Source organism: Apodemus sylvaticus, chromosome X (assembly GCF_947179515.1).
Source record: "Apodemus sylvaticus chromosome X, mApoSyl1.1, whole genome shotgun sequence".
NCBI lineage: Eukaryota > Metazoa > Chordata > Mammalia > Rodentia > Muridae > Apodemus > Apodemus sylvaticus.
Genome location: NC_067495.1, coordinates 29,099,122 through 29,122,580, shown reverse-complemented (window position 1 = coordinate 29,122,580; position 23,459 = coordinate 29,099,122). Strand labels below are relative to the sequence as shown.

General features: G+C 41.0%; 1 protein-coding gene across 1 annotated transcript; it reads left to right on the top strand.

The window, feature by feature from the left end:
- The first annotated feature begins 6,052 nt into the window (after positions 1–6,052).
- On the top strand, positions 6,053–23,430 carry Rbbp7 (RB binding protein 7, chromatin remodeling factor). Its single transcript, XM_052171772.1, has 12 exons — positions 6,053–6,387; positions 7,247–7,391; positions 14,052–14,197; positions 14,754–14,927; positions 16,072–16,187; positions 17,028–17,188; positions 17,868–17,994; positions 18,113–18,190; positions 19,040–19,116; positions 20,203–20,260; positions 22,257–22,367; positions 22,981–23,430. The coding sequence occupies exons 1-12, from the start codon at positions 6,372–6,374 to the stop codon at positions 23,047–23,049; spliced, it is 1,278 nt and encodes a 425-aa protein (XP_052027732.1). The 5' UTR covers positions 6,053–6,371; the 3' UTR covers positions 23,050–23,430.
- Positions 23,431–23,459: the final 29 nt, after the last annotated feature.

Sequence of the window (23,459 nt, the reverse complement as noted above, 5' to 3'; positions counted from 1 at the left end):
TTGACGATAATTACTTGGAATTCTGTCACACAAAGACAACTCTTCTCATTTGTATTACTTCTCTGCCATTCCCTTCTACAGCTTTTCAAAAGAACTTGGCATTATTTTCCTGCTGTCAGAAGCACAGTGTGTCCACTGGATGAAATCTGAAAATAGGTCAATATATATGAAGGAAAAAATAATCATCCTTCTGGGCTACACATGTAGCTCAGTGGTAGAGTTCTTGTCTAACATGTGTGGGGCCCTGGGTTTGATTCCCAGTACTGCAAAATAAAAACAAAACAGCCAGGCAGAGGTGGCGCATGCTTGCAATCCCAGCACTCTGGGAGGCAGAGGCAGGCAGATTTCTGAGTTCGAGCTGGGAGGCAGAGGCAGGCAGATTTCTGAGTTCGAGGCCAGCTTGGTCTTCAGAGTGAGTTCCAGGACAGCCAGGGCTACACAGAGAAACCCTGTCCCGAAAAACCAACCAACCAACCAACCAACCAAACAAACAAACGAACAAATAAAAACAAAATGCCGGGCGTTGGTGGCGCATGCCTGTAATCCCAGCACTCTGGGAGGCAGAGGCAGGTGGATTTCTGACTTCGAGGCCAGCCTGGTCTACAGAGTGAGTTCCAGGACAGCCAGGGCTACACAGAGAAACCCTGTCTCAAAAAACCAAATCCAAAAAACAAAACAAAACAAAAAAACAAACAGAAAACAAAACCAACAAACAACAACAAAACAAATAAAACCCACCATCATCTAAGAATGAGGAGACTTCACATATTAGTTTTTATTTGCTCCTAATGATTTGGATGAAAACTGAGTTTGGGGGGGCTCTTCTTGTTTGTTTGTTCCAAGGCAAGGTTTCTCTATGTTGCCCTGGCTGTCCTGAAACTCCCTATGTAGTGTAGCCAGGCCTGGAATTCACAGAGCTCTACCTGCCTCTCCTTCCCAGGTGCTGGGAGCTAAAGGTATACATCACTACACCCATCTTTTTTTTTTTTAAAGATTTATTTATTTATTATATGTGAGTAGCTGTCTTCAGACACACCAGAAGAGGGCATCATATCTTATTACAGACGGTTGTAAGCCACAATGTGGTTGCTGGGATTTGAACTCAGGACCTTAGGAAGAGCAGTCAGTGTTCTTAACCACTGAGCCATCTCTCCAGCCCCACTATGCCCATCTTGAGAACTGTTTTGTTTTTTTTTTAATACATCCCTCTTACCTCTTAAAGTTTTAATTTTTATGTGATTATTAGGGTTCTCTAGAGTCACAGAACTTATGGATAGTTCTATACAGTAAGGGATTTTGTTATAATGATTTACAGTCTGTAGTCCAACTCCTCAGTTATGGTCAGCTGTGAATTGGAAGTCCAAGAATCTAGTAGTTGCTCAGTCCCACAAGGCTAGTTGTTTCTGCTGGTCTTCTGTAGAAGTAGATTCCAACAGATGTGCTGGCAAGTAAATGCAAGCGGGGGGGGGGGGGGGGAAGACGAAGGAAATCTTCCTCCTTCCAGTCTCCAGCAGAAGGTGTGGCTCAGATTAAAAGTGTGTACAACCACGCCTGGATGTGGGATTTACTTTAATCCCAGGCTGACTTTAAACTCCGAGATCTCCTTGCCTCAGTGTCCCTGGATTAAAGGTGTGCACTACCTTGCCTGGATAGCCACTATGCCTCAAGATCTCCATGCCAAGATCCATGTCAGAAACTTGTGTCTTCCAGCCTCAAGATGTGAATCAATCCAATCCTCAGTTGTAGTTCATTCCAGATAGAGTCAAGTTGACAACCAGGACTAGTGATTGCAATGTGCATGGGTGTTTTGCTCACATGTATTTGTATGTGCAGCACAAGCACACCTGGTGGTTTTGGAGGCCAGATTCCCAGGAGCTGGAGCTGGAGCTGGAGCTACAGACAGTTGTGAGCCACACCGTATTGGCGCTGGGAATCAAACGTGGGTCCTCTGAAAGAACAGCTTAACCATTGAGCAGACTTTTCAACCCAATGAAAACAATTTAGCTTGAATCAAAATAGGTGTTCTTTAATGCCGTCCTTTTGTTTTTGAGCTTTGTGGACTTTTCAGCAAAGGAGCTTTGCTCCTTTTGGTGTTGCTATTGTTCCTGAGTGCTGGGGATGCAACCCAGGGCCTTTCCCATGTTAATTGCTCCCCTGCTGGGTTACAGTCCCAGAAAAACAAGCACCAACCAGCAGAACAAAGAGTGAGATCTCAGGATTTCCTTTCTTCCTCCTCTCAAATGCCTACAGCAAAGTTTGGCACACAGTAGGGATTCCAAAGTAATTTCTGCAGGCCTGATAATTACGCTCTCACCTAGGGAGATAGAGTTGTTGATAAACATAAAATCACTCTAAAGCTATCAGCTGCCATTGCTGTTCTCTCGTGTTTCCAGTTAGCACTTCATCCAAACATGCATGTTGTTTTGATGGAAGAGTGATTAAATTCAAATCGCAAGTCCTACCCTCAAGTTGTTTATTACTGAAACTGCAGCAAACCAGGAACAAACAAACAACACCCTCCCCCAACACACACACATCAAAAAAGAGAAAACACAAAACCTGATGCTCGCTCTGCTTCCCCTTCTTCACCTGGTAAGCTCTCACCCAGGAGCTAGGGCTTTTTTAACAGAACCAAGTTCTCAAATTTTGTCAGGTGGTGAGAAACAAAACAAACCGCTAAACTGGAGAAAAAACAATTCCCTGTGGAGACACGATAGGCTTTGTTGCTGTTTTATAAAGGGTAATCAGGGACAGTAAACGGTCCAAAACCCTATGGGAATGTCTTTCAAACTTCAAGGTCTGACTCAATGACTCAAAGCAGTGGCACAATCAATGAAGGTGAGCTGCCTTAAAAACAAACAAACAAACAAACAAACAAAAAACTGTAAATACCAGAGTGCATCACAGTATCAAGGCTCAGCACTTGTTTCCTATCATTTGTTTCGGTTTCTATACACATGGGCCAGTCTACAAAATTGACTGTCAGTCAAGCTTGAAGAGAATGGGGGTGAATGCCATGGCAACTTTGAGTCCTGGGGACTGGTACCTAAACACACGGATCCACTCATGCGCAAACGAGCACACAGAGGCCAGAGGACTGCTGGGGTCCTTCTCTAGTGTTCCTCCGCAATTTTCTTTTTATTTTTTATTTCTTTTCTTTTCTTTTTTTAGGAAGAGACTGTCACCGAACTGAAGCTTGCTGTTTCAGCTAGGCTGGCGTGCTGGCTAGGGAGCTCCCAGGATTTATCTGTCATTCCAGTCCCCCACCCCGCATTGTTGTGACAGGGCAAGTGAAGACACATTCTGCTGAGTGCTGGGGACTAAAACTCAAAGTCCTTTTGCACAGCAAACACTCTTATCCACTGAGGCATCTTCGAAGATCCGTAAACAGGACCTTTGTTAGTGAACATAGCCCATGTCTCATGCTTGAAACTGGCTGTGCTTTCTTTCCAGTAGGTCTTAACCATACACAGGAGAAACAAGGAAATAACCACAGAAAAAGTGCCAAGGAAGACTGAGGCCACAGTTAGAGCCTGGGGAGACAGGCAAAACAAAATCGAACAGTTAAGTAACTCAAAAGAGAAAACTGGTGTTAGATCTTTTTTATGGGGAAATACACACACACACACACACACAGAGACAGAGAGAGAGAGAGAGAGAGGGAGAAATAGATTAGTATCAATGAATTCAATGTAACAAAAGCAGTGACAAAAAAAGTTCAAGCAGGAAGTGGTGCAGTTGCAATTGCAGCATTTGGAGGACAGAAACAGTGGATGCAGGAGTTCAAGGCTAGCTTGATTACAAAGTTTGCAGACAATCTGTCCTAAAAACCAGGCAACCCCCGTCCCCAAATTCCAAAGTTAATGAAACATGGTTTATATGAACCTTTCAGATTAAGTGTACAATAGCATGTGAATAATTCAAAATTCCTAAAATGTCTGCTGTTCCAAGCTTCCTTCTCAATGTCTTTAAGGGAAAGTAAAGAGTATAAAGAATTTAGTTAGCTGGAAAGCTCAGATGAAGCATACTTGCCTGCCACGTGCAAGGCCCTGGATTAGGACTCTCTCTCTCTCTCACACACACACACACACACAGCTTACAATAAATTCATGTTTTCTGGGAAGATTTACTTGTTTTTGCAGCAAGGTCCCTAGGCATTCCAGGCTGGCTTTTGAATAATGATCCTCCTACCTCCAGCTTTCATGTACTGGGATTACAGGCATGGACCACCACACCAGGCTCCCTTAGTCCTTCAAACGTTTATTTTGGAAATCATAACTACTCATCAAAAGGAGCAAATTATATTACAGACAGGAAATCACCTCTCAAGTCTTCTCTGAGTACACATAGTTCCCAGGGAAGCAGAACTGTAGGACGCAATTATTCTAGAACAAGGTGGACAAGGCTACAGTCCTTTAAATCTCGCCCACCAACCGGCTTTTGCACGGCCCTGAAGCAGAGAATGATTTTTCCATTTCTAAGTGATTGAAAAAAAAAACCATGCGAATATTTTGTGACCTGTGAAAAGTACATCGAGTTCACATTTCAGTGTCTATAGTTTTACTGGAAGATGGCCAGGTTTATCCCTGTTTTCTATGGCTGTTGTGCTACAACGCGGAGGACTGCCTGGCCCCTCTCAAAAAAAAAAAAAATTGACCACCAGTGTTCTAGAACACGGAGGGCCTGTGCTACAATACCCTTCTAACCGCCCCCCTCCTGCCTCCAGCCACCTCTTCAGCGTTAGTCACCAGCAAGATTCTTGGAGCTGACTTGGAGGGAGGGCGTTATAATATAATGAATTGTACCACATGGGAAAACAGAGACCTAAGACAGTAAATTTCTATATAAGGGAATATGACTGTTTCTGTCACGTACCAGAGTAACGTCTGAGTTTGTTTCCCGATCAGAAAAGAGGGCATCATCACGGCCTCTGCATGGTTGCGTTTAAGCATGAAGGCACTTGGAGAGCTATCAAGGGAACAAATGTTCCGGGGGTGTTTTTGCAAGGAGAGCCTCTGAGTTTGGATGTAGACTGTGGTTCCCTTTAAGCGTAGGCGCCTGGGCCCCTCTGCTCTGGCCCCTCTTTTTCTCCTTGGGATCGTGTGGCTCTCTTTCTCTTCAAACCCCACCCCACACGCGTACTCTCCCTCTCCAGGCTAAAGAGCTTCAGAGAAAAAGCAGAGCTCAGGTATGCAGGCCTAGATTAGCCCAGCCCTGCTCTCTCCAGCTCACTAGGCGCAGTCGGGTCAAAATGGGACCCCCTCAGGTGACAAGAATGACTCAGCAGGGGCCTAGGCAGGAACTGAGATAGGGAAGCACGGGCAGGCACAAAATCCCCCGCTGGAGCAGGAAGCTAACAAACCAGTAGGTTAAGGACGCAAATTGGTGAACAAACAAAAAGTAATTTAAGTCAACTTAAGGCCCTGGGCGGTTTGAAGGCCTGCGCCATCGCAGGCCTTAAATAAAGGTCTGCCCAGCTTCTGGGAGGAAAAAAAAAAAACCGCCCAAGGTCTCTCCCAAAGGCCCCGTTCGCTTATGACAAATGTCACCAAGGCTCGACTGGGCCCTCGAAACGGTTAGATGGGAGCCTTTGAGGGGTGCAGAAAACTGCGTGTCCGTGATTATCTGGGAGACTTTGAGGGCACTGTAATCTCTCGAGAACAGGAAACCATTTTCCTAGCTAGCTCTGAGATTTTGCTTTGCTAAGGCAGCTGCAGCTTCCCTGCCCCCCTCGCACTCCCCCCTCGCTGCCGCTGCTGCTTTAAGCAACCACGCCCCGCGGGCCCCAGGCTTCTTGGCCCTGGGGCTCGCAGCCCCCGCGCAGCCTGCACACCGCGCGCTCATCCGCCCCACCCCCGCGCGGGCCCATCCGCCTCCGCGGCCAGCCTGGGGAGTGACGCCTTGCGCCTGCGCCTCACGAACTTCCTGCCGCGGAACGCCCCACCCACTCCCGAGAAGCCCGCCTCCGAAGAGCGCGTAAGACCCTCCCGTTGCACGCTATTGGTCCAAGCAGCTGAGCCGTTGGCTCCCAGGCCCGCCTGTCCTCCGCCTCTCCAGTTTCCCAGGGCGGATGCGCTTGCGCTCAGCTGCCTGGGCGGGCTGAGAGGCGCGGGTTGAAAAGTCTCGTTCCAAGTTTGGAGAGAGGGAGAGAGAGGAGAGCGTCTCAGACCTCGCTACCCGCAAGCGGGGAGGAGGCAGACGGAGAGATCGCGGCGTCTGGGGAGAACCCAGACAGCCAGACTCGAGCTCAAGCTTTCCGAGCTAGGAGTGCGTGACGTGCCTGGGAAAGGCAGGAGCGCCTGTGATCGGGCTGCTCTTGGCTAGCGAGAGAAGTCCGAGGCGGCAAAGGGGGACGAACGACCCGACGCAAGATGGCGAGTAAAGAGAGTAAGGAGGCCCTGCGGGGCGGCGCGCGCTGGGTCTACGGGGGGTGGCGGGCGCGCGCCGGGTCTACGGGGGGCGGCGGGCGCCCGAGGACTCGGCACGCGCCAACGAAAGGCGCGAATTGGCCTGAGGAGCAGGGGGCGGGGCTGGACGCGAGGCTAGCCGCGCGCCTGGAGGGGGCCTGCGCGGGACGGGGCCTGCTCATTGAGGGCTGTGAGCACTTCCGGAGCCGGGCGCGGGGCCGAGGGGTAGGCCCCCTCCCCCACCCGCACCCCCCCTCCTGCGGCCTAGCTCCCTCCGACGCCCTTGGCTCGGGGGCGCAGGCGGTCGCGGCGAAGAAGTAAGCGCAGCGGATTCTTTCGTGCGCGTGTTCGCCGTCCGTCTCGGGGTCGCGGCCCTTGTCGTGTCGGGAGAGGGGGTGGGGAGGATCTGGAGCCCGCCGGACTATGGCTGCCGATGTTGGCTTGGTGGGAGCTGGGGCCTCGTCTGGGGTGGGGGTGGAGGGAGCGGGCCTACGGGCTGCTGCTACACGTGGATTTTGTCTGTTCCAGTGGGTCGTGGAGCCCGTTTACAATACAGGTCATCTTAGAACAGGTGCGAACAGCTATAAAAAGGCTGAAAAATCTCGATGTTAGTGCAATTACTGACCCAGATCGGTAAGCGCAAGGATCCTGATCTTGAAAGTGGAGGTGGAAACGCTTCCCGATGTTAGTCTTGACACTTTCTGGGAGAGTAGTTCGTGCGCGCATAATAGGTAAAAGGAAAGGTGTGGCCGTTTCGAGGTGACCTCCAGTATCCATATCCATGCTTTGACTCCGACCCTTCTCAGCCACTTAATTGTGGGCTTTCTCCAAATTTTCAGTGTTTGAAGATACTGTGGAGGAGCGTGTCATCAACGAAGAATATAAAATCTGGAAGAAGAATACACCGTTTCTGTATGACCTGGTTATGACCCATGCTCTTCAGTGGCCCAGTCTTACCGTTCAGTGGCTTCCTGAAGTGACTAAGTAAGGGTTTCTGGCAACTTTTACTTTGTGTAGATTTAAGTACCGTTTTAAATTTCCAGGTATTGATGTTATTTTACACACAGAACATAAACATGTAAACGGTTAGACGAGGGTGAGGTGACAAGTGGTTAATGTTCAAAATTTAAAATGGTTTCTAGCATAGAGGTGTGTTGAGAGGAGAGAATATTGTGATACTAATGCTGTGTATATGAAATGCTGAATATTTTGCCATTCCCTGAACTGTATTAGACTAGCATCTCTGGACTCCTGATGAATACATTATTTTCAAACTTAACAGGGAAGATTACATACATAACAAGTTAAACGTCATTATGGCTTCATGCATTTTTGGTAACTGAATACATGAATACACTTAAAACATATATTTAGTTACTTTTACTAGGGAAAGGAATTCAGCAGTAGTTATTAACCAAAGAAAAAGTCATTGCTTTCACTATAAAATTCAGGTTGAGATTCCTGTTAAGTGATTTTTCTTGAATATTTGTAAAATTTTGGCATAATTGCTGACATTTCTGGAGCACTTAGAATAATAGGACCTGACACATCTGAAGAGTTTAAGCCTCAGAACAGAGCAACAATTGTGGTTCAGATATTTACAGAGAGGAAAAGGGTGCTATGCTTAAGTGCACATTACTACTGAGATGATCTCATGGCTTACAGACTAGGTAGGGCTCACCAAACCCAAACCGCTTGGCTGCTCCTTCATTAGACTACCTTTATCATCTAGGCACATACCTATTCTGTAGGAATATGGGCACATACCTTAAAAGCATAATGGATTTTTGTATTGTGAGCCTATAATTAGGGTTAAATTAATATACAAGGAAGATTTCATGACCAGTGGTAAAAGGAAGCCAGTTTTAATATAAATCACTTGTAAGGGTTAGATTTCATATATGAATACTGACTTTCCGGATGTGGACTTTCTGTCTCAAAAATAACATTTTCTTATTTGCAGGTTTTTTTAATATTAAAATTTCATTTTAAAAACCTAAATGTCCAATGAGAAGAGTCTTGAATTGCTAAATAATGATGGCTTATTGATTTTTTTTTTCAGCATTGGAGGTGGTTCAAACCCAGGACCTCAGCATAGTAGGCGTGTGCTCTGTGGCTAAGCTGTTTTTGAACAGATTCTAAAATAGACTGAGGGTTGGCAAGGTGGCCTAGCATGGTAAAGGCACTTGCCTCCAAGTTTAAGAACATGAGTTTAGTCTCCAGAACCCACATGGTAGAAAGCATTGATTCCTGCAAGTTGTCTTCTGTTCTACACATGTATACAGTTGTAGACATACATATCCACACACAAAAATAGGTTGAGCTAGGTGTGGTGGCACATGGCTGTAATTTTAAGTTATAGTCCTGCCTGAGGTATACTTTTTTTTTTCCTTTTTTTGGTTTTTTTCAAGACAGGGTTTCTCTGTAGTCCTGGCTGCCCTGTAACTGGATGGAGATACACACACACACACACACATGTTGTCCACTACACTACACCCACACACACACCCACCCACCCCCGGCTGCCCTGTAACTGGATGGACACACACACATACACACACGTTGTCCACTAACTCACAAAGATCCACCTTCCTGCCAAGTGCTAGTATGAAAGATGTACTCTACCACTACCTAGCAAGACCCTGTTTCTTGTAGGAAAAACCCAACAAATCCAAAGGGCAAGAGAAAAAGTTAAGTTGTTAAGAGCATTTGCTGCTCTTATCTGGGTTCATAGCACCCACCTGGTGTCTCCCAACCATCTGTAATTCAGTTAATTCTGTAATTCACCTAAGAGACGTGATGCTGTTTTCTTACTTACACAGGCATGAGGCATTCATGTGATAAGGCACACATGGGGGGGGACATTGCTGTACTTAATATCTTGAAAAAAATTAAAGAATAACAACAAAAACACGAACCTATCAACAAGAGTATTCAAGTTCTTTGGAATTTCACTACATTTGTCTTTTTGTTTTTCTGCTAATCAGGACTTAATTTAGCAATTTATGTTTTTTAAGCTTTTTTACTTAACTGAAGCATAACCTAGGTTTCAATCTTGCCTTTGCTTATTAGCTTTGTGTGCTAAGGCAGGTTGACTCTCTTCCTTAGTTGTTTCATCTACAGATAACTGAAGATGTTAGTAGTACTGCTTACATTTTGGGGAAATTAATAAATAAGCTCCTGCATGGTAAGTGTCTTGTGTAGAGTAAGAATACAGTTAAGTGATGACATACTGATTTCCTATTTCACCCTGATTTTAATCTTTCTAAAACACAAGACTTTTTTTATTTATCAGATATACAGCGTTCTGCCTGGATATATGGCTTCAGGACAGAAGAGGACACCAGATCACATTATAGATGGTTATGAGCCTTCATGTGGTTGCTGGGACTAGAACTCAGGACCTCTGGAAGACTGGCCAGTGCTCTTCACCTATAAGTCATCTCTCCAGCCCTTATTTATTTTAAAGAAAGGGTCTCACTATGTAGCCCTGGCTGGTCTGGAACTCACTCTGTACATAAGACTAGCCTAGAACTATTACACTCCTGGCTTCTAATTAAAAGTGTGTGCCATCATGCCAGACCTGTTAAGTAATTTTAAGGGTTAAAATACCACTTTTTAAAGACTTAAATGAAAGCTTTTTTCTTTAGATGTGGTCTCTGTATCTTTGAGTAGCCTAAAATGCAGAGATCTGCCTGTCTCTTCCTTGTGAAAGGCTTATGTTATACCCAGTAAAAAACTTTTTGATGTTACCTCTGTATTTTACTTAAGTTTTTAAAAGTTAATACAGACTGAGTATCCCTTATTACTTGGGAGCATATATTTAATGTGTTTTCTTGGGGATGGGTCCCAAGCCTATATACCCTAAAAATAATTTTAGACTATTTTTCAATTGCACATTTGCTTTGATTAGTCACATGAGGACAGGTGGGGAATCTTCCATCGGTATCCTTGTATTCAAAAAATAGCAGATTAATTGGAGCATTTTGAATTAGGGATGTTCAAACTGTAATTTTGTATGTTACCCTCAGCTTTTAATTTTACATTTATTTATATGGGGATAGATGCACAATGGTATGTTTTGTAGGTCACAGGACAACTTTGATGAGTCAGTTCTATCATGTGAATTCTGGGGTTCAGACAAAGATTGAGGTTCGATACTTAGCTTAACCAAAGATAAATAAGTAAATTACATATTTAGATTTTTTTTGAAACACATTTTTTGTTATGTAGCTCTGTGTGGCCCCCCCAAGAGGTGAGATTCAAGGCATGCCCCACTATGCTCTACCTCACAAGTGTTAACTTTTTTTTTTTTTTTTTTTTTTTTTTTGGTTTTTTGAGACAGGTTTCTCTGTGTAGTCCTGGCTGTCCTGGAATTCACTCTGTAGACCAGGCTGGCCTCGAACTCAGAAATCCACCTGCCTCTGCCTCCCAAGTGCTGGGATTACAGGCGTGCGCCACCACGCCTGGCTACAAGTGTTAACTTTTATACAAAGAAATTATGAGATAAAATTGTGGGGTGTTCAGAGGTTTGGAGATTATAAGAAAACACAAAAGCACATGAAATACTGAATCTGAGGGCTGCTTTGTAGTGCTTTGTTGGGTTTCATTTTGAGGGTATATAGTGACTCATAGTTTATTGCCATATACAATGGTGGAAATATTGGCTGAATTTTTTTTTTTTTTTACAAAATGCCTGTCTTTGAGTAACAAGACCACACTGTACCTCATGTCCTCCTGCTTATTCTTTCTAATGATTACTTGGACTTGTCTGAATAATTGATTTAGCTTTTTGAAAAGTTTTTATAAATTGGAACGTGAACCCAGCTATCTTCAAGGCATGCACTCTACCACTGGATTATATTCCTTTTCCTTATTAAATAATTTAAGTAACAGTCAATACAGAAGTATATGGTACAAAGAATTAAGTTTTCTTCCATGCCAGTATTTCTGATTCCCTCTGCCTTTTTGAAGGTAGTTGCTTTAGATTTTTGGCCCATCTTGAGAATATAGACCGCATTATTTTTTTTGTCCTGAAGATTGAATCCAGGGCATCATAATTGTTATTCAAGCACTCTATCCAAGCAAAGTAAACACTTTTTCATTTGAAATAAAGTATCAGTTGCTGAGTGGCCTTGAACATTGAATCCTCCTGCCTCAGTTTTTGAGTAGCTAGGATTATAAGGCTGTACCAATAAACCTGGTTCTTTAGGGCTTTTTGTTTGTTTTTTAGTTTTGTTTTTTGAGACCAACTGACTTTGAGTTCCTGGGATTTTTTTTTTTTTTAAGATTTATTATATGTAAGTATAATATATGTAGCTGTCTTCAAATTCACCAGCAGAGGGCATCAGATCTCATTACAGATGGTTGTGAGCCACCATGTGGTTGCTGGGATTTGAATTCAGGACCTTCGGAAGAGCAGTTGGTGCTCTTAACCACTGAGCCATCTCTCCAGCCCCCGGGAATTTTTTTTTTTTTTTTATGATAGCAAGTTGTTGACTTTATTTTTAAAGTACTCTTATTTGAGTACACTGTAGCTGTCTTCAGACACACCAGAAGAGGGCATCAGACCCCATTACAAAGAGTTGTAAGCCACTATTTGTTGCTGGGAATTGAACTCAGGACCTCTGTTTGACTTTTTTAATGTATTGGAAAGCCAATTGTTGGGGCACATTAACTTTAATCTCAGTACTTAGGAGACAGAGACAGCAGGACTTGGTGGTCTACAAAGTTATAGCACAGCTAGAGCTGCATAGGCCCTGTCTCTCAAAACTATCTTTTTATTTTTTTTTATTTTTGTTTTTTTCAAGGCAGGGTTTCTCTGTGTAGCCCTGGCTGTCCTGGAACTCACTCTGTAGACCAGGCTGGCCTCGAACTCAGAAATCCACCTGCCTCTGCCTCCTAAGTGCTGGGATTAAAGGCGTGTGCCACCACCGCCCAGCTCATTCTGCTTTTATTATACTTGTCTTCATTTTCTTGCTTAAACCCATTACAAAAAATAGTCACTTTTTGTTGTTTTCTCCCCTATAATAGGTCTCTTTTGAGATAAATTTAAGATCCCTATAAAGGTTGTATTTTATTCTCATTCTCAAGTGCATTATTTAAGGCCTTTTCCCCTCTCTAACACTAGAAATTGAACCCAGGATTTTGTGCATGAGAGTTGAATGCTATTACCAAGCTATGTTCCCAATTCTCTACTTTTTTTGAGTCAGGACCTTTGCTTAGTTGTGTACACTGGCCTTGAACTCACTGCATGGTTCTGCAGGTCTTTGTTTGTGATCTTTCAACTTTAGCAGTGTGTACTCAAATAAGAGTACTTTAAAAATAAAGTCAACAACTTGCTATCATTAAAAAAAAAATTCCCAGGGGCTGGAGATGGCTCAGTGGTTAAGAGCACCAACTGCTCTTCCGAAGGTCCTGAGTTCAAATCCCAGGAACCACACGGTGGCTCACAACCATCTGTAATTGAGATTATAGATGTAAGCCACCCAGGCAAAGCCTAAAATTTCAAAGTTAATTTTTCTGAGTAAAAATAAATACACGTGCCTGCCCTCACCCAAAGCCATATTATATTTTTGCCTTACTGTGTATGCATCAACCAATGGCTATCCCCCAAACTTAGTATAACTTAGCACCTCCTACCCATTCTTTCCAGTTGTTGTATGTTCTGTTTACCATAAGCCAAACTTTAACTTGATAGAACTAAACTTTGTAAGTTATTACTAAATGACATGCATGGATATAATCTCCAACTCTTTTGGTTGTTATTTAAAACATCATTGATTGCTTTGTACAAGTGAAATTTAGGAAGAAACATATATGACCTAACTTGTCTGGTGTGGGGGCTTCTCCTTCTGTGGGACAGTGGGGCACAGTTGAAAAGATAAGACAATGGGAAAGCATTGTTGATACTTAGCAGTGCAAGAATTGCTGTTCGGTCCATGGTGCCAAGAGGCACTGGCAAGTTCTTCAGCTTGAAGGTGAATTTCCATAGAGTAAGTTAACAGAAACACTTGAGAATGTTCCGTTGCATAGGTATCATAGACAAAAATAAATGATTTTTTATCATGTCTTCTCACTTAACCTATTTTTTAGGTGAAGAAAATGAGACTGGAGAGAGGTTGTACATATAGTTGCATATATAACTAGTTTTAGTTTGAACCAGGACTTACTTAACACTTAACTCATTCTGTTTTATTGCCTCTTACTGAGAAAACAAACATCTAGCATAATAAACGACAGCTCTAGGCTAAATGTACAATTTGAGTGAGAAAATCTAGATATATGAGTATAGGATCAGTGATGGACTTCTGTGTAGATAGACAGTATGTTTGGTGAGCTGAATCTACTGTGCTTAATGGCTGTTCTAGGAAAAGTAGCATTCACAATGATAATTGAGGGCAAGGAAGATGACTCTCCAGGGAGGAAAGAAAAATCAAACTAACTCTTCAAATCAAATGCTTTCTTACATTTGAAAGTATGGGGATAATAAAGTTGGTAATTGGATGGGAAGCATGTTTATAGTTGGTGTTCTTGTATATATTTGCTTTAAAAATGTTTATTAATTTTGAGGAAACCAGATTGGATTTGATAGCAACTGAAAATTCCTATAGGATTAGTTTTGACTTTTTTTCTCCTAAACAGACCAGAAGGAAAGGATTATGCCCTTCATTGGCTAGTGCTGGGCACTCATACATCTGATGAGCAGAATCATCTGGTGGTTGCTCGAGTTCATATTCCCAATGATGATGCACAGTTTGATGCTTCCCATTGTGACAGTGACAAGGGAGGTGGGTATGCTACATATTTCAAAATTAATGTCAAAGGGAATATTAATCTTAGCATGTATATTAAAAATTTGCAGTTAGCCTTTTTGGCTTAGCAATGTAACTTTTAAAGAACAAGTCACACTACATGTGAGGTTTTCACAATAACATTTACAGTACCAAGAAATTAGGTTCAGTCTAGCAAAATAGAGTTTCATAGGAAATGGGTTAAGCACATTATAGTGTGCTTAAAATATTACTCAGCAATTAAGAATGAGAAGAAAAACTACATGCACTGGTATGGAAGGTGAGATTTTTGTGAATAATCAGATTTAACTAAAAAGGCCAGTTATTAAATTTTTTTATATCTAAGATAGAACTAACTATTAACATGAGGTAGCAATCCATATAATGCAGATGGACTTTGAGAGTAATTTCATATAGCAGATAACTTGTATTTTGGAGATTTTCTTTTTTTCCCTCAATTTGTGTTCTGACGATAAAATCGGTTGGGTTGATTGAACTAAATGACTCATGAATATTAATCCTGAATGTATATGTTTTTGTTTCCTCACACTAGAATTTGGTGGCTTTGGTTCTGTAACAGGAAAAATTGAATGTGAAATTAAAATTAATCATGAAGGAGAAGTAAATCGTGCTCGTTATATGCCACAGAATCCTCACATCATTGCCACAAAAACACCATCTTCTGATGTTTTGGTTTTTGACTATACAAAACACCCTGCAAAACCAGGTATGTAATAATAAAGCCAGGGCATTATGCATCTTTCTTGATTTTAGATGATATTTTAAAAATAATTTAAAGTACTATTCTGTAGAGGCTGGAGAGATTGCTCAACAGCAGTTAGAAGAATCTCTGGCTACTCTTCCAGAGCATGTGGGTTTAATTCCCATCACCCACATGGCAGCCCACAGGCCTATAACTCTAGTTCCAGTTCTTTGGGCCTTTGGGCACCATGTATGTATGTACTGCACTGCTATACATGTAGGGCATACTCTTCTATGTGTTTTCTTAGAAAGTATGGAAGTTAATTATTCAAAATAAATTTGTAAAATCTAAAGTAGTATACTGTATAACTTAAAATGTTACAAAGTGAGGGATCTCGTAACCACCTGCAAGTTTGGTGATTCATAGAACCTGATAGCAGATTATACTTGCAGGTATGATTTATTTCGCAAAGGATCCAGAGCAAAAGCAGAAGTAAAAAAAGATCAGTCAGGTAGATAGGCATTAGATAGATCTCCAGATGGTACCCATACAGGTTTCTGAGTACTTCCTTTCTGGGGTCATACAGGACATGCTTTTTTTATAGCAGAAAACTACAGGAATTTTTGCTCAGTGACTGTACAGAGAAGCCTGTTGGAGACCCAAGGTCTGGAGTTTCTAATGGAAATCTGGTCACAGGATCCATGTGTACTCATGGTACATGGAAACCAACAGCTTCAACAATGACATTAGATGAATGCTTGATAAACTATACTACAACACGTTGCTGCAGCATGTTTTCGCTGCTCTGAGCATGTCACATTCTGAAATGTTTACCAAGGGTCATTCATGGTTTCAGGCTACCCCAGGTATGCAAGGACCAGATGAGTGACTAGACATGCTAGATATATTTCTAAAAATTGCCTTGGGATGAGAATGACGGGGTAGCTACTACACAGATGTATGGAATAGCTGTAATTGTCAACATTTCTGTAATAGTGGTAGTATTGAATTTTCCAAAACCAGTCAAAGCACTTATGGGTTAGATATAGTCTTTGTTCTTGTAGAATTGCTATTTTGGTTCACTCAATGAAAGGATTCTGAAGCTTGGCTCTTAACAATTCTGATGAACAGATAACTTTGTGGTTAATGTGTTTCTTTTTTCTCTTAGATCCAAGTGGAGAATGTAATCCTGATCTTAGATTAAGAGGTCACCAAAAGGAAGGCTATGGTCTTTCCTGGAATTCTAATTTGAGTGGACATCTCCTGAGTGCATCTGATGACCATGTAAGAGTTTTTCTTAATCTGCTGTAACTTATATTGAGAGTCAAACTCCTAGATCTAAGCTAGAGAATCTCTGTATAGATTGAAATTTTCTAAGATAACAGATTAACATTTTCCTATGTTTTAAAACAATGTTTTCATACTACCATGTTAGCACTTTAGAATTTCACAAAAGTTCTTTTGAAGATTGGAGGGTTACCATCACTTAAAAGAAGACTGCCAGATTTATCTTTTTATGTAAAATTTAGCAGGTTCTATTTTCAAAAGCTGTACATATATTGTCACTAATTTTATTTTCATTAGGTGTCTGAAAATGAAATTCCATAGATGTTAAGCAATTACTCCATGCTTTCCATCTGCTAACAATAGATGTAGCTGACTATGGCCTATGACATCCTAAACTGGGCTTATACAAGCTTACGCCTCCAGATTCTCTGCTTTAGGTGTGCTTCTCATCCAAATAAGAAAGGGATCAGTCTTTTCTGTAACAGTCTTGCCACTATTGCACCAGTGTGTACATCTTGCCTTGGTATATAGAGTTTAAAGAGGAATAAATTGTTAATGACATCTCTACCATAGCTACTACCATTGCACCTTCTGGTATCAGGAGGCCTATCCAGCAAGTAGTAGAAACATGTAACTCAGTTCTAGCTTGATTTTTCTCTATCCTGCAACCTTAGATGTATGTATTGTCTTCAACAATAGGATCCTAATGATCTAGTTCTGGCGAACAACCACTGTAGCAATTGCCTATTTTGCTTTAGGGAGATGAATATGTTCCTAAAATGTTACCTTTTAAATCTAGCATTTTCACAGCTCTTGTTCTTTTTTGTTCTTTCTTAGACTGTCTGCCTGTGGGATATAAATGCAGGACCAAAGGAAGGCAAAATTGTGGATGCTAAAGCAATCTTTACTGGCCACTCAGCTGTGGTAGAGGATGTGGCCTGGCATCTGCTGCATGAGTCCTTGTTTGGATCTGTTGCTGATGATCAGAAACTTATGATGTAAGATGGAAGGTTCAGTAGAACTGTGATGGGTAATCTGGATGACCATCAGTGATTGGTAGACTGATTGTGTTCTGTTTCTTGAAAGTTATATTGTAGTTTTAAAATGAAATAGCTTTTTGTAAGTTATACTTGATATATAATTAGCTGAATATGTAGAGTTTATTTTATTAAAAATGAGTAAAAATTGCTATACAAATATGAAGAAAAAGGCCTGAATAATGATAAATTCTAAATTTATGATCCAGACTAACTGATTAGAACTCAGGGAGGAAGAGTGTTTACATCAGGGTGTGACCATAGAACTGCATTAAAACCACTGAATAACTCATTTCATAGGTAACTATTGTACTACTGAGACAAGGAGAACAATATACTGAAATTTGCTAAGGCTAATTATAGGTAAAAATTTTAGATCCTGTAGTCTGTATTTTGTGTATATTTAAGAAGGTATGTAATTAAGATAAAAATCAAATAGAAAGGAATTAGAATAATAGTCCTAGTTATTTGGAGGTTTAAAATATGTCATTTAATAGACAAAAGCCCAAATTGCTGGCTGTGTGTGGTTTGTGTATTTGTGAATGGGTAAGCACATCAGAACTTTGTACAGAAAAAAACACTACTGAGCCAAGCATTCGGGAGCTGTAGGTGCTATATGCCTTGTCCTTTTGTGTTTCAGATGGGACACCAGATCCAATACCACTTCTAAGCCAAGCCATTTGGTGGATGCACACACTGCTGAGGTCAACTGCCTCTCATTCAATCCTTACAGCGAGTTCATTCTGGCAACTGGCTCTGCAGATAAGGTTTCATAGTTTTGTTTTCATTTTAGTTTTTATACCAAGTCCTGTTTTGTACTTTAATAGGCATTTTAAAGATCATACATAAAGTATAGGAGTCTTTTCATTGGTTTCTTCTCTATAGACTGTGGCTTTATGGGACCTGCGTAATCTGAAACTAAAACTCCACACCTTTGAATCCCATAAGGATGAAATTTTCCAGGTATGTGACAGTTTGGGGGTTCTTTGTTTTATTCATAGTTGTATGTATATGTATGGGCATATGCATGCTGGAGCAGGCATGTGGAGGGAGGTTGGAGAGGACACTTTCAAGGAAAAAGTTTTATCCTGCTACCTTGAGGGAATTGGTGACAAAACTCAAAAGTATCAGGTTCTGTTACGGCTTCATTTGTTAAGGCGTCTTTTTGGCCCAGTTTCCAGATAGCTCTCTGTCAAGGACTTCATGAAAAGGGAGAATACTTGGAAGATTTTTTTTTATATGGTGGGGTTTGGACATTTATTTTAGAAAGCTCATAATTCTACTCTCTATATCTTATCGGGATGATGGATTTTTTTGTTGTTACTGCCATTGTTTTTGAGAGCCCCATCCAGAAGTAAGAAAAATTCTTCCAAAACAGAATCAGTTTGAAATACATTTTCAAGGGCTTTTCAGTTAAGAGTGCCAATATGTAAAAAGTGCCAATACTGTAAAAATGTTTTTTTATACTTAGTTTTAGAATAGAAGTTATAGGTTAATTTTAAAGGTTTTGTGGATGGTTATGGGCCTAAAGTTTTCTGGGGTTCTGTAGTTCTTCAATACTAGGAACATGACTTCCTGCTTTCCTGCAGAGAGCTGGGAGTACTTAAGGACTTGAGGATATAGCTCAGTGTTAGAGCGAGCACCAAGTGTTCGGTTCAGTGACATCCAGGTTGATTGGTGGGGGGCACTTGAAAGCCTTGGACAGTGAGGTCTCTTAGGCTAAGAATGTGAGGTAAGGAAATACAGCCTAGAATGACACAGACACAGGTACAGAGGGCTCTTTAAATAAGTTTTCAAAATCTCTGTTGCTAGGTCCACTGGTCTCCACATAATGAAACTATTCTGGCTTCAAGTGGTACTGATCGCCGCCTGAATGTGTGGGATTTAAGGTAATTTAGGATCTAGTGACAAGGAGCTGCATAAATGTGTCAGTCTTAACAGATTATATAATAGAACACAAACCAGGAAGATCCAAGAAACTAAGAGATTCTGTTCTGTAATATAAAAGTAAATCAGCAAATAACAAAAATTGGTCATGTATTTTGTATGTGTTTTGCCTGTTGCATGCATGTGCTGTGTAACTCAGGTGTGCCAGGCGCTCACATTAGATCCCCCAAAAATGGGTACAATGTCGGGACTGGGACTTAACCCCTGTTCTGCATCAGCAAGTGGTCTTAACTGCTGAGCTACCACTCCAGCCCTGAGTTTTGTTGTAGCTCCAGTGTTCTTTGTTATGTGTGCTTAGCAAATTAAGATGCCTTTTTGCTAAATTGACTAGGGATCTAACTCAATGATAGAGGTACATACACAAGGTTGTGGGTTCAGTCTCTAGTACTACAGGCATTAAAATACCGTTGGTGTCTCCTTGGAAGAGCATGTAGCATAGATAACAGAATTGTTGGATTTGGGGTTCTCATTTTTTTGGTGACATGAGTCACATGTAGCTCAGATCAGACCGGCCTTAAACTCCTGATGATCCGATCACAGGCCTGCACTACAGTGCTCAGCCAGGGGCTGCAGCAGCCAAACATTATCAAACCAACACATATTGTGGGACCCTGGGTTTAAAACCTAGCTCCCTTCCCCAACTCAGCCCAAAATTCATAACATACCCTTCTTTCCTTGGCTTATACTTGTAATTCATTAAATCCATAGTTACAAAGAAATTGAGCTAATATTTATTATGAGCAGTAGTTCTTTATTCTGTAGCTTTAATTATGAGTGGCTCTAAACCATTTGTAGGAAATACCATAATAAAAAATACTAACTATAATTTTGCTACTGTTATGAATCATGTAAATATGTGTTTTCACGAAGTCTTAGGCAGCACCTGTGAATGTCCTTTAACCCACAAAGGGTTGCAACCCACAGGTTGAAAAACCTGTCTTAAGTACTTCTCATAGAGAAATACATACATACAGCATACATTCATGCTATAAGACTTTGCAGTAATGAAAGCTTTATTTTCTTAATAGTAAAATTGGAGAAGAACAATCAGCAGAAGATGCAGAAGATGGGCCTCCAGAGCTCCTGGTATGCATTAGATTAAATGTCATATGCACATTTATTTTTTTACTAGTCTAACTTAAGTCAGTCAGAGCTTCAAATTTTAGCTTGCCAGTGATTTTTTAAAAATGAAGTCCAGGAAGTTTTTGTGATTAGGCTTTGACATTTATCACAAATAGTAAATGGAGCCCCAGAAGTTTTTGGAAATGTTTCAGTGAGGGTAACTTAAGCTCCTATCAAAAGCCGGGCGTGGTGGTGCACGCCTGTAATCCCCCCCAACCCTGTCTCAAAAAAACAAACAAACCAACAGCTCCTATCAATTTCAGGTAGGGTTTTTTGTTTTTGTTTTTTGTTTTTTGTTTTTTTTGGCTTGGGAGGAAGGTAGTATCACTGCTATTTGATTACCAGCATTTTTTCCTAATGTTTTTTCTCTAACTGTAATGGAAGTTATCACTTTTCTGTGAAATACTAATAGGCTTAGTAATGGCTTTGTCTCTTTTCTGAATTGTTCACCATTTGTTTACTCCAAACATTGGGTCATTGTCTCTAAAATGTGTCTTAGCACTTAGTTGAGTATTAATTTATGGTGCATGAACTTTAAGGTGTAAAGAAAACCTTTGAGAGTAAGTCCAAGACACAATAATGCCTACCTTGTGTGAGCTCCCTTGCCCATTGGCTTCTGTACCCAGCAGCTCCAGGCAGAAATGAGCAAGAGAAGGATAGATTTAGACAGACCAGCATGTTTGACATTCTACAATCCAGGAGACTCAAGCAGGAAGGCCATGAGCTTTGAGGTCACAGTGGGGGAGGGGGAAACCGAGAGAGTAAGTATGTGTGTATTACTCTTAATAAACTACCATAACCAGATGGTAGCATCTAAAATATCTTAGCCTTCATGATTTTTAAAGCATTTTTTACAAAGGCCTTTGTTTACAGCTAGTTTTCTTTGTATATATATTATGAACTTTGCAGTAGTTTATAGTACTTAATGAACACCATTACTGGGCTACTGAGGTAGCTCAGCAGTTAAAAATACCTACTGTTCTTGGCAAGAGGACCAGAATCCAGTTCCCAGTACTCATGCCAGGTGGCACACAATGGCCTATATAACTCTAGCTACATAGAGATCAGATATAACTGGCTTCCGTGGGCACTATGCTAATGTATATAGTCACACATGCCCATGTAATTGAAATTTTCATAAGAAAGCTTGAAACCAAAGGATATTTAAGAGCGGTAAATTAACAGCAAGAAGTGGTTCAGCTGATAGAAGCTAAGAGTTGGAGGTTATAGGTTTTAATCTGGCCTTCAGAGGAAGAGCTTGCTCTCCCCCCATCCCCCCAAGGAGAGAAAAACATGAAAAATTATTTATAAAGCTGTTCACCATACCATTTCACTTACATGGAAATTGTTTTTTCATTTTTGGAGATGGTCTCTGTAGCCAAGGCCTCACTATATAAAAGTGCTGAGATTATATTTGTGACCCGCCCACCCTAGTCTGTTCATCTGTTTTTTAAACTGATAAAGTTGTACTACAAGGTTTGTAAGGCACACAGTGCATTCTGAGGTAATGTATTGTCGAAAATAAGATCCAATCCCTTTGGGGGGGGGCAGTTCATTGGCCTATGCTGCAAGTCTGGACCTTAAAGGTCTTGGTACTCTATTTTTAGCAACCCTGTCACTATGCCTTGGGAATATTGAGAAGAGGCTACTATGAAAGAAGGCTAGATAAGAACCAGGAAGATTCCTCAGGCCCATGAAAGAACGTATAGCCAGACGTGTTGGAAATGCTTGGTTATTATTTATTGAGTACAGTTTGGAAGTGGTGACATAGTGATAGGAAAATGTTGCTTAGGGATGAAATATCCCACCTGGAATTTAACTTAACATGATACTTGAATGTATGGTCAGAATTCTAGTTCAAATTTCAGAATATTGGGGTGGTAATATAGAGCTCATGTCACTAGGGCAGGCTTGTTCTAGAAATTTAGAATAGAATAAAATAGAATTTTTTTTTATTAAGTTTATTCATGGAGGACACACTGCCAAGATTTCTGACTTCAGTTGGAATCCCAATGAACCTTGGGTCATTTGCTCTGTGTCTGAAGATAACATCATGCAGATATGGCAGATGGTGAGTTGAAATATTTTTTCATAACTCCTGTAAAACCATTTCACTAATAATAGAATGTAATAGGAATATTTCATTATTTAGGTGAGTATTAAAATTTGTAGGGTGGGAGCAGTTTAAAGAAACCTTTTCTGAGCCTGCAAGATGAGCCCTGCAGGTAAAGCACTTTCATAAACCATCATGATCTATAATGCCTGGGACCCATGTGATAGAGAACCAACTTACCAAAGTTGTCTTCTGACTTCCACACAAGCACATGTAGTAACAATTACATAGTAGTAACACATTTCTTAAACTTTTTCCATTTTAACAACCTAGTAAGATACTATCCACTCATATAAACACACTGTATGTCATTTGTACTGGCTGTCTTATACACTAAGGGATGTGAGGGAAATATGAAGGTGTTCAAATGAAGCTAAGCTCTATAAGGAACACTAAAGACATTTTAACCTACTTAATTAACCATTGTTCCCTCTCAGTGCTGATTGAAGTGCTTCAAGAGGCCTTTTCTGAATAGTGTATGGGTGAATGTCTAGGCAAATAAAGGGTCACTGAAACACATGGACAGTAAATTCTGTTTTTACCTGTGAATTTATTTGGTTGTTATCTCCAGGCTGAAAATATTTACAATGATGAAGAGTCAGATGTCACGACATCGGAACTGGAGGGGCAAGGATCTTAAACCCAAAGTGTATGAGTCGTTTCTATTGAATGTATCGCTACATGAATGCTTGATTTGTCAAGCGCCAAAAAGGCATTGTATAGTAGGAAATGTTAAGTGGGATGGCTTCTGGCACTCTTTATACCCTCTGATTCTAGCACTTTCAAGTGAGCTGTTGCGTACTGTATCATATTGTAGCTATTAGGGGCAAAAAAGGAATGTTGCTTAAGAATGGACATCATTGTTTTAAAACACACATTGCTGGGTTTGCCTTTGATTCAACTGTCATTTTCTCAAACTTTTAAGTGCTTGCTCAAGTTCCCAATATGCGAGAATAACTTTTACACTTTTTCCTTCCAACACTTCTTGATTGGCTTTGCAGAAATAAAGTTTTAAAATAAAGTTTGTTTTGTTCTTTTAGAAGATGGGGA

Bases quoted from the DNA above. Each gene is read 5' to 3' on its own strand.
- Rbbp7 (XM_052171772.1), top strand. The intron at 17,995-18,112 runs GTTTCATAGTTT...TCTTCTCTATAG, and splicing joins CAACTGGCTCTGCAGATAAG to ACTGTGGCTTTATGGGACCT. The intron at 20,261-22,256 runs GTATGCATTAGA...TTTTTTATTAAG, and splicing joins ATGGGCCTCCAGAGCTCCTG to TTTATTCATGGAGGACACAC.